A 12,269-nucleotide genomic window follows, 5' to 3' on the forward strand; every position below is an offset into this window, starting at 1 on the left:
GTGTTAAAGCTATTTCCAACGGGCTTCAGATATTCACATTTGGTGTTTCTGGGATATTATTACCAAAAACATGAATAAAGCAATTCATTACCAATTCCTAAATCCATCTACAATTTGGAGTATAGCAAAATAGTAAACTATGTGATCTAGGCCTTAAGCCTGTTTTTAAAAATAATTTATTTTCTTGACCAACCATATATTTATAAATATAACATTCTGACTGATACTGTCATGTGAAGAAATATTTTTTTCTCACAATCTATACACAAAGGCCAAGCAACGCACACCTGGGTTGCTTCCTAGAGCACCTGACCTGGGGTGGGCTTTTGAGTGGGCTTCATTTGGTACCCCCACACTTCCCTGAGGACTTTTGTCTTGGTTATTTATCTTTGTCTTTCTAGTCTTTCACACCAGCAGTGGGATTCTGAGCATGTTCTTCCTGGTGGCAGAATAATTCTTGAGGTCTGTGTTAATTTTCTGTCACTATAACAAAAATCCAAGATAATCAACTTATAAAGAGAAAAGGTTATTGTAGCTCACTGTTTTGGAGGTTCCAGTCCATGATTAGTTGGCCCCCAGGAAGCACGTCATGGAAAAAGGGTGTGGAGGAGCAAAACCATTCATCTTATGGCCAGGAAGCAAAAGAGAGGAGGAGAAGGAGGAGGAAGGGGCTGGGGACCCACCATCCTCTTCAAAGCCTTGCCCTCAATGATCTACAGACTCTCACTGGACCCACCTCGTAAAGGCTTTACCACCTCCCAATAGTGCCAAGCTGGGGACCAAGTCTTGAACATACGGGCCTTTGGGGGACATAGCCAAGATCTGAACTACAGCAGGGTCACAGTAACAGCCACACCATTTGGAAGAGAGGGCCTTCTCTTTGATGGATTTCTTTTGGAAGCAAACACATTTCTATCCCAGAAGCCCCCAGCAATGGTCTCCTTGCATCTCTTCAAGCTTCTGAATTACCCACCACAGCTGAGTGGAGGGGAATAAGCTCTCCTCTGTACTTCAGGGTGGAAACAGCTCCCCTAATGTGCTGGGCCTCTTGAGCAAGTCACAACCGATAAGTGATACAAACTGGGCACTCCTGGGAAAGGACAAAGGAGGATGGGTGTTGGAGGTGACCCACCATGCCCCTTGCTATGGGCATTCGCCTGAGGACAAGTCCTCACCCAATCCTTATGCCCCTGTCCTGTGGAGACATTCTAGAGCTGCAGCTGAGCAAAGGGGTTTTCTACATGGCTCTTTTAATTACTCCTTAGCTGACCTCCTAGTATGCAGGCCGCTTAGAAACAAAAGTCACTGCGTCACTGTTCATGTTTCATGTGGACATTCCCAGATCTGCAAACAGATTGACTGAGAAATCCAGGGGACACAATTTCTCAGGGAAGGAGAATCCTGAACCACTTGGATTCGGGGATGGCAAAATGGCAACCCATTGCAATTCCTCCCTGTTTCACTTTTAGTCCACTGGAATTTGCACTGTGTATCTACGAGTGTGTATATAGAGCTCAAAAGTAAACTCATTCCTGTATTTAGGATAAAAAAAAAATGAAGCATGTCATATTCCAGAAACTGGCTGGGCCTGGAACTTGGCACAGAAGATATAGTTAGCAGTTTGTAAGCTTTGAAGTGAAAGTCTCCCCTCCTCTTTTACTAGCAATGAAAAAATCTTTAAAGGAAAGGCACAAGAGTGGGTGAGGAGTATTTTTCCATGGTGAACTACGTAATGTCTTTGGTGTAATTCCCTCTTTAGACAGCTAGCTGCCTTATGCTGGCACTACCAGGCTATGTCTTACACTAACCCCAGCCCAGAGAATGCAATCAGCTGTGGATATTTTCAGTGGGCCATTTCCTCCTATCACATCCAGCATAAGCTAAAATGTTGTAATGGAATAACAGATATTTAAAGCAGTGGTTCTCAAAATTTAAAGAATTACCTAGAAATATATTAAAATTCAGGTGCTGAGGCTTCATGCCCAGAGAGTCTATCTAATTCTACATATGTGTGTGTGTGTGTGGGGGGGGGCGCAAAGGTATGTGTGTGTATGAGAGAGAGAGAGAGAGAGAGAGAGAGAGAGAGAGAGAGAGGGAGAGAGAGGGAGGGAGAGGGAGAGGGAGAGGGAGAGGGAGAGAGAGAGAGAGAGAGAGAGAGAGAGAGAGGGGGGGGGGGAATGAATTGCATGTATGTTTTTTTTTTGGGGGGGGTGGGGAGATTTCATTTTAACAAGCAGCCCAGGTGATTACAATATAGGTGATCAATTGACCTTACTGAGAAACATTTCATCTTGAACTTTCAAAATGTTAAAATTCTATGGCCCCTGAAAATTGGGAGTTTAAATCACAGCAATATATTCAATATATTCCTATATATAAAAAGCATTCATCATCCCAAGAAAAAGAAGAGCATAAAAGTTTTCCAACTTCGGACTTCCCATGGGATATCTCTTGATATCTTCTTTGCAATTCTTTAAGGTAATTAGAGTGGGTGATCTTATCCTGACTTTGTTAATTAGGAAATTAGCACAGGTTAAGCAATTGCCCAAGGCTGAGTGGCTCTGGCTGGGGCATAAGCCAGGCCTCCTGACCTTTGAGAGCAGAGGTCAAGTCAGATGGACCCCCTCAGATACTCCTGAAGTCAGAAACCCTGGGAAATGCATGATATATATATATATATATATATATATATATATATATATATATATATATGCACATTTCCTGATCTGGTTTTCCATCCAGTCCTCCTCATCTCTCCATTTCAAAGCTATATGCCAACAACCATATTATTATTTTCCATTTTGAGACATTTTACACCCTTAAGGAGAAACCCATGGGCATGGTTATGCTCCTGGGGGAAAGAAACCCACATGGTCCCCTATTGGAAAGCATCATCATCTCTTTTCCATAGCTGAAGACCTTTATATTAACCAGGATGGACATAACCTGAGTTTTTAACTTACTGTAGATGTAAGCCTGGGCTTAGAAAAATGGAAAACAGGGTGTCCCTTAAAAACCCCATAAATGCTGCACATTTTTAGGAGAGGAAATGTGCACAGGACTTCTTTGATTTCAGAAACTTCCACTGGGACTTCCTGGCTCTTTGTCTGGTGGGGCTTTACATACCATATCATGAGGTGCCTTGGGGCAGATAGAAACTCTTTGAGAGTGGAGAACAAATATTTAATTCTACAGCCCTTCCTTTCCTTTGCCCTCAAGGGGAAACCTGCACTCTCCCCCACGTGAGAAAAACTCCAAATATAATGGACTAGACAAAGAAATATTTAATCACATCAGTTTAGGAAGCTCTGGCAGAACACAATGCATCTTTTCAAGGTTGAAGATGTTATGAATAGACAGAATGTTTTTGTGTCAAGTCTCTCTGGGGCTCTTGGGTACAAAATGCCATTTGCCTTTAGACACTTTTTAATTCTAGAGCTTCAAGGAACCACTTTCATTTGCTAAAACCCTATTGCATAATCAAATAAAAAATGGCTTATAAAAAATCACTAAAATCAGTATTAACATAGTAATTTTTCAAAAGCAGTCTTTGCCCAAGAATACCCTTCACTCTAAGCATTCACCAACCTAGAACCCAAGGAATGGATATGGCTTGGTCATATAGTTTTCCCAAAGCAGCTAATTCCTTTTATGAATGACACCAGAGGCCAGTTGCTTGCTTTCTTTATAACACTATTCAATTCCTTCTAGAATGGCATGAAGCCTTCCTGAGACTACTTTTAGCCACTCTCCACTCAAGCAATTCTTCAAAAAAGTTATAAAATGTTTAACAGTTATTGCCACTTTTCAAAGAATCAGCAAGCTGTTGAATCAAAATAGAGTGGCAGACAGAAGGTAAAAATACTAAATTCAGTCAGGACATGGAAGTCATATATAGTTTTCTGACACCATTTCTCCACTCACCCTGGAGGAAGACTACAGATGATAAACAGCTCTTTAAATGATGGAAACTAATTAATCCTCTCGCCCAATGTTAATGGAAACCTTAGTCTCATCCAGGTATGTCTGTCTCAAAACAGCATAATTTGCTTCCCGTGGAAGCCAACCAATCAACCCAAAAAAAGGTAAAAATTTCATGGTTTAAATGGGAGGAAAAAGGGTTTTTAAATAAAAGTGAAATATAATAAGATCACTCCTTTGCTCTTGGATGATAGGACAGCTCTCTAAATTGTTACTGGAAAGTCCACAAAGACATTTAATGATGGAAATACATTCTGAGAAATGCATTGGTAGTCAATTTACCCATTACTGGAACATATGGAAGGTACTTACACAAACTAAGACGGCTATAATATCAGGAGGTCATATAATCATGTGGAATCACCCATGAAAGTACAGGGTCTGTTTTTGGTGGAAATATCATTATGCAGCACATGAGTGTATGTAAATGTCATCCTTAAGCTGAGCCTTGGAACCACCCAGACTGGCAAGTTCATGTGACTTGTTCAGTAAGAATGTGGACACCTTACATGGCTGCATGATAATCCTGGCCCCTCGGCAGTTTGCTCGTCAACTGATTGATGGAAGCCAGTCAACAACCAGCCTAATTCATGCACATAGGAATTGGAGACACGGAAGCAATTGTACACAGAGGGGTTTGCTAGAACAACACTGTAGAGGACACAGAGAGGCTTTCAAAGGAATGGCTTTGCCCGCCAGTCACACACAACTGACCTCATCCTGTCAGCTGTCACTCTTCTCTAATTTAGAAGCCTGTCTGTAACAATCCACTACAGTCCCATCTATTGTTCTGTAAAATTCTTCAAATGAAATCAGAGTAGACACGCCCTTACCCAGAAGGAGAGAACACAAAGCAGATATTCTAAGTTTCCATGACTTACCAAATGATGAGTACTGGATTCTTTTCTGGGTTTGTTTTGTGGGGGACAAATCACAATGCTTTGCAATAGAGTTGATGTCTTTAAGTGAACAAAGTATTTCTGTTGGGAAATTCTCATTCTGCTTTACAATAATCTTGTGGGTTCATTCAATCAATGCCCTGCAATTTCCTCTACTGCTTGGAATTGGAAAAGGAGTGAAAGAGTGCTGCATTTGTCCTCTTCCTTACAAAAAGCAAAAATGCATCTGAGGATGTGCAGCCTGCTCCTGCAGGACAGGGCCAGCTTGCTTGCCTCCCACACTCATGGAGATACCAGAAACCATGGGTTATTAGTTGATTTACCAAGTAAAAAGGCAAGCAATGCCACCTGGGCTATCTTAGACATCAATAGAACATGTATCTAGACTTTGGTAGACCCAGGCATTTTTGTTCATATCTACTGTAAGGCAGAAGTAGCATCCAAATCTTCCTCTAAAGTAGGTATTCTGGAGGCTAAACCAAAATGGAAGCCCCTGACCTACAGTTCTTGATGTTGTCCCACAGCAGAATGAACATGCTCCTGCAAACCCAGGTGTGGAGAGACCGATGCAAATATCTGGTTGACTCATTGCATATCCCTTGCCAACAGTTGTCCAGTGCTTGAGATTGAGCCAGAAACAGTGACCATCTCATTGCTGACTGATGCTCAGGATAGTGTATGCTGGCCTGGATCTGGGGAGAGGCACAGGCAGAGAGCTTGGCAGTGGTCTTCTGGCTATTCATGAAGGAAACTCAGAGTCCTGGAGCCCAGAGAATGGACCTGAAGAGGGGGCTGGCTCTGCACACTATGGCTTTTAACTCCACAAAGAGGCACACACCCAACCATGGAGGCCTGCTCCAGAAGTCTCCTAAAGCTCAGGACTTGGATAGTCCCTTGTTGAGGTCTAAGGGTAGCACTAGCTGAAGACAACCCCAAGGAGGAGATGGTGGAGTGGGTCTGGGAGACCTGGGCTTGCATAGCTTTGCCTGAAAATTAAGGAATCTTGTATCAAAGAATTGCTAAACTCTTTCCTCTTCACACCCAGTACTGTGGGATTCTGTGATCCAGTTGTCACTGTTGGCAGGTCTATCTCAGACACTGGACAAAGATAACACAAAAGAAAATTCAAAACCATTCAAACAAATGTAAGTTGTCTATCCCAGCCTCCCTAGTTCAAAGAGATAAATGAGAAATTCTGGCTCATTAAAAGTCTGGTTAGGAAAGAGATTTATCTTTCACAGGTGACCAATTACCAATTAAGCAGCTAATCCTGTTGTTAACATTAAACTTATGATAATAATCATTGGATTATGAACAACTCAAAACAGCTCTGGTTTTTCCAAGGGCTACAGACCATTGACATAAAGTACTATGTAATGAACACATAATTTATTATGGAAATATGAATGGGGGGGGAGTCAGATGACTTAAAATTTCATGACTCATAATTTCAAATGTCGGTTCTGTGGACTGGACATCCTCTCCCAGGTGCCTTGATTTGGTGCTTCTGATAAGTTTTGATGGGAGCAGGTAACAACGGTCTTCCTGAAGTTCACTGTCACAAGACACCACTTGCTCACACATACATATATAAAAACACTGCTGATGTAAGATAGGAGGCACACTCATAGCTCATAGTACTGACCTGCCCTCTCATGTCTGGAGCAATGGGGATGGTGGGCCAGATGGTTGAGTAGACGACAAAAAACAACAGCCACATCACCATGCTTCCCCACACAGCCAGGTGACTGAACTGCAAAGGAGACAGATGCTCAGATAGTCCCTCTGTTGGCCAGGTGATCCACCCCAACCCCACCTGCTGCAGAATTCCCCCCTCCAAGCCACTTTTCCTGATGGAAAGACTGTGAGGACTCTATTCCCTTGTCTCAGAATTTTTAACAATGAATTTAATTAACTAGTGGCTATCCTGAAGATCAAAGTGTTTTTGTGTCACAGCTGACCATCCTCTGAGACATCCCCTAGTTACAGCAGGCTTTGCTCAGTTCATTTCAAGTATCTGCTGCACCTTGGGATGGTATTGATCTAGTGAGAGAATGGTGGAACAGACAAATGAACCAGAAGAAGTTTTTATTTATCATTAGGAGACTTTGATTGTTCTGTTCATTTGCAAAAGAGATTTTTTTTGACACCTGAAATGCTATTACATCTTTTAAATTTTTAAGTTTTAAATTGACATTAATAATGGAACATGTTTATGAGTATATTGTAATATTATAGTACATGTATATAAAGTGTGTGATCAGATGAGGGTAAATGGCATAACCATCACCTCAAATATTTATCATTATTTTGTGTTGGGAACAGTCAAAATCTTTTGTTTTGAAATACATATCTATGTTTTTTAACCACAATTACTGCTTGCTGTAGAACTTAGAAATTACTCCTCCTATTTAACTGCATTCTTGTCCTGTTGGCCATCCTCTTTCCTTCCTCTCCTTCCCTCTCCACTCTTCTCAGGCTCTGGTAACCACTATTCTGCTCTTTGTTTCTACAAGATCAACTGGCTATTACAGTTTAATACCTCCTTAAGCATCTACTGAGTTGGTTATTTTTGTCTCCTTTGTACTCTTATGGTCCTTGACCTCTTCTTCTATACCTCACAATTCAATCCATCAGCAAGGTTTTGTTTTGTTTTGTTTTCCCTTAAAACAAGTACTTCCAGAATCTACCCACGACTTACTACCTTCTGCTCCAACATTCCAGGCTGTCGCCAGCCCCTCCCTGGAATAGGTGTTAACAGATTCCCTGACTCCACACTGATCTCCCACCCACCTCATCCCACCTTCTTAGCAAAGCATCAGGTTAGTCTATTTAAGCTGCAGCTAGCCATGACCCTCCAGGGGTGACAAACATGAAAAACTGGTTATAACCCCCAAACCTTAGAAATAACCAAAGTACCTAAAATAGGGAACTGATTAAATAAAGATGGGATATATCTATGAAATTTCATTTTCTTTAATCATGAACAATGATTTTTGTAGGAGTATATTTTAAGGAATAAAAATGTTCCTAATATATTTTAAGAAAGATCACAAAATTCTATGTTCTACAATGCATCCTATTTCAAAACACACAGAAGAATGTATGGAGGGTCACAGAATAAAGTGTTACCCATGATTATCTCTTGGTAGTAAAATTACATGAAAATATGTAAAGTTTCATTTTTTTTCTATTTTGTGTTTTCTGTGCATGTGTGTGTTTCCAGCGAGCCAGCATATACATTTGAAATAAGGTGACTAATGATAGCTTTGAGCTACATTAGCAAATGAGGCACCAGGAAACACTGGATTGAAAATTTGCCCTGAAAAAGATCAAAACACAATTTTTACATGCAAAACTTAATATAGCTAGATATTAATTATCCCAATGCTTAAAAGGAAATCATAGTATGAAGATTATCTAGACTGCAGAGGGAGGAGCAATCCCAGAGAGGACTCACTTTAGTCCAAGCTGTAGTCTCCAAACCAGCTTTCAGACAAACCGTAACCACAACGTACTGTGAAAAGAAAGAGGAGTTAGGAAAAATGAAGGACACTACTTTTACTTTCTAGGAGAAATCCCAGATCTCCCCTCCAGCATCAGTTCCTCTAACCCACCATACTTTGAAGGTACCATCTTGGTAGCTAAGTTGCTAGGGGATGTTTTTAGGAAATGAACAGAATGAACAGACAGGTTTATTCAAGGAAAGTGCTCATCGCAGTGTCTTCCCACAAATAACTGCTCTGTCCTTTCTTAGAGGATTTGGGGGAAACCATCTTCCTTAGTACTCTTTGCTTTTAAAGATGTAAAAGGTCTTTTGAAGAATGGGGAATCCTGCTCATCACCTCTCCAGACACTTCGACTCAGTATACTCTCTGCTAAACAATAATGTAAGCATTTCTCAACCATCTGACCTTAAGGAATCTATAATATATAAACATTTGAAATATGACAATAAGAAAAGCCTTACCTAAGGGATTAGATAAGTATCCCCCACATATGGGCCCTTTAGGAGTGGCTCAATAAAAAGAGATGAACTTACCGTGTAAACAATATTTCCAACAAATAAATAGTCTGTGGCATGACCATTGCTGAATGGAGTATCTGAAAAATAAAGAAGCTGTTATTAACTTCTGAGATCTGAGATGGCAATCTATTTTATCCACAATATAAAAATGGAATTTTTAGAAACGTGTATCAAAATGTGAGGGCATTTCAAAATTGAATCTTCTGTGATTCTACTGCTCTTTCTTTTTGTGACTCCATTTTTTTATATTGTATTCTCTCCAAATGAAGCAAACAAAATCATGTTTCCAACAAAACAAACAAACAAGTCTTGATCTGCACGGAAATTTACATTTGTATAAAGATTACAATCTCTCTTTGCCCAGCTTATTATTATCTTTTTAAAGACAGAAATAAGAACATGTTGATCTATCTACCATGGCTATCTTTCCAGCGGTGGAAATTTTTCAAGTTTTCATTTACTATTTATTGTTAAGTTTTGCTAAATTGGAATTGTGCGTCAATGAAAGAAGATAGCCACACAGATACAAAATCAATCTGTAATGACTGAACTCTATTCTGGGGGAATATTCATTGCTCCTGTCCTCCTTTGTAGCTACACGAACTGGAGTCTAGCATTTGTGAGGATTACAAGTGAGAGATGTTTCCAGTTTTTACATTCTTCCCTCCCTTTCTGATGGCTATTACCAGGAATATAACAACTGCTAAGTCAGAACTCTCTTAGAATTGTCTAATTCATGTCAGCTAAGATAGCCCTGTCCTGAGAAGTCTTGGTTGTTATGCTGAGAAGTAAAAGCCTATTTTAAGATCAGAAATGGTTCCCTTGGATATTGCTACAAACCTCCTTTTATTCTCCCTTATACTCAAATTCAGATCTGTGGTCAGGTATATGGTCAGGGTTTTGTGTTCAAATTTCCAACCCAGTAGCTGCTATCCAAATGTATTTGGGCTTACTGATTTACTTATCTGCTTGTTGAAAAATCCTACCCTTGTTAAGGAATCGAGATCTGTTTCATTTCTTAAAACAGTGTAATCATCAAGTTGAGTCATGGTGGCATCTGGAAATGGTGGGTCCCTGAATCCAGCTCTAGGGCACATGCTTTCTCCTGATGTGGACAGGGGAAGGTTAACCACTAGCGTGGCATTGGGGTTGCATGAAGTACAGTCCTAAATGGAGAAGTTCCTATGGGGAAGGAAAAGAATTGCACTGGGAGAGCAGAGAGAGATGCAGCCACAAAAGGAACCACCTCAAAGCTTAGGAGACGACACATGGTAATGCAAGAAGGAAAGCTTTCATAAGACTTCCTCAGAACGGGAGGAGCAGAAATAATTGAAAACGTGAAGGAGAGCCTAAACTAATCTCAGGAAGACAACAAACAATGTATAAATTGAACATCATTAATCTGAAGTGCTCCAAAATCCGGATACAAAATATTGGATTTTTGATTGGGGATGCTCAACTAACTAAATTCTGAGCAAAGATTCCCAAATCTGAAAAAATCTCAAATCTGAAACCCTTCTGGTCCAAAGCATTTCAGATAAGGGACACTCAACCCGTATCTGCAAATAGTTATTCAAAACTGTGGGGGTTTGCTTTTCAGTAACTGGCTCTAAGATTGTTTTAATAATAAGTGCATAAACATTTTGTTTGTTTGTTGAGTCAGGTTCTCACTATGTTGCCCAGGCTGGTCTCAACCTCCTGGACCCAGGGATTGTCCTACCTCAGCCTCTGGTGTGTTGTGATTATAGGAGCGTGCCACCACACAGGGCTAAAGTGCAATAAATACTTTTAAAGGTATACCTCAATAACAAAACACTTGAGATTAGGCAGAGTATCATTTCTTTGATTCTAACAGAGATTATAGTTTTGAAAATAGTACCCTTATTATTTTATGTTCTCAACAAATTTTTACTTCAAGTCTAATTGGGGAGAGAAGGTCCCTGTCTTCATGGAGCTCACATTATAATGAAGGAGACAGGACATAAATAGATAAACAAATAGATACACAATACACTATTGTGTGTAATAAGTGCTATGAGGAAACATAAGGCAGAGTAATAGAACACAGAGTGATGGGGGAGGCTATTTTAGATTGGGAGGTAACATCCAAGCAGATTAAAATGCTGTAAGGAAGTTAAAAGACCATCAAGAATGGCATGAGGGAGGGAGTTAATGACTTTTGAGTGAAGAGAGTTCCATGCAGACAGAAGACAAATTGCTAAGAGTCTGAACACAGCCAGCCCTTGATGAGCTCAGAGACCAAAATGGAGACCAGTCTGGCAAGAGACACTGTAAGAAGGAAAAAGAGTATAATCAGGCTGAGGAACCGATCAACACAGGCACGGTGAAGTGTCTGGGCTTCTGCGTGAATGGTGACAGGTCACCATTCCCAGCTCAGAGGAGGATTCTGAGCTGGGAATACAGAGGTGTGAGCTAGGCTCTTAAGGGAATGATGCAGTTTTTACAGAAAAATAGAGCATGGTGACTGAGAATGGGATAATAAACACAGTGCCAGCCGGCAACCATGGTAGGCATCCATCCAGGGGGGGCCCTTAGAGCAGTCCTATATGGTAGCTACTAGCTGCATTTAGTCATTTACCTTTAAACTCATTCAAATAAAATACAATTAAAAAATCAGTTCCTCCCAAGGGCCAGAGAAGAGGGGGAGAATGAGGAGTTATTGCTTAATGAGGACAGTTACAGTTTGATGATGTTGTACAACATGCTCAATGTAATTAATGCCTCTGAATTGTACACTTGAAACAGCAAAGTCCAGTATATATATTTTAAAAATCATGGTAGAAAATAAACAAAAAATGGATCATAGAACCAAACTACACAACTCTTAGGATAAAACAAAGCAGAAAATCTGGCCTCAGATTTGGCTGTGATTTCTAAGACGTGACATCAAAAGCACTGTGACAAAAGTGAACAGTAGATGAAACAGACTTGATCAAAATTAGAAACCTCCATGCTTCAAATGGTACCAGCAAGAAAGTGGAAAAACTGGAAGCATGGAAGAAAATATTTACAAATTATTCATCTGATAAGGAACTTATATCCAAGATATAGAAAGAACTCTTATAACTCAACAATAAAGAGACAAAAGAAAAATCAGTTCAATTTAAAAATGGGCAAAGGACCTGAATAGACATTTTTGCAAAGAAGGCCTACAAATGGCTAGTAAATGCATGAAGAGAAGCTCAACATCATTAGGCATCAAGGAAACAATTAAAACAACAATGAAATATCACTTAACACCCACCTAGATGTCTGTCACATAAAAGACAGTAACAAGGGTTGGTGAGGGGGTGGAGAAATTAAATCATCTATATGCTGCAGGTGGGAAATCAAAATTGTGC

At 40.2% G+C, this 12,269-nt stretch overlaps 1 protein-coding gene across 1 annotated transcript in view; it reads right to left on the reverse strand.

Annotated features, from left to right (window-relative positions):
- ATP8A2 (ATPase phospholipid transporting 8A2) overlaps nt 1-12,269 on the reverse strand; it is a 431,635-nt gene that overhangs the window by 144,536 nt on the left and 274,830 nt on the right. Inside the window, exons 13-15 of the mRNA XM_081299456.1 lie at nt 8,923-8,984; nt 8,341-8,397; nt 6,526-6,633 (exon numbers count right to left, since the gene is read on the reverse strand). Of these exons, the coding sequence (XP_081155582.1) occupies nt 6,526-6,633; nt 8,341-8,397; nt 8,923-8,984 (227 nt within the window). The remainder of the gene's footprint in view (nt 1-6,525; nt 6,634-8,340; nt 8,398-8,922; nt 8,985-12,269) is intronic.

The sequence above is a fragment of the Spermophilus citellus genome (genome assembly GCF_964194105.1).
Source record: "Spermophilus citellus genome assembly, chromosome: 1".
NCBI classification, from domain to species: Eukaryota; Metazoa; Chordata; class Mammalia; order Rodentia; family Sciuridae; genus Spermophilus; species Spermophilus citellus.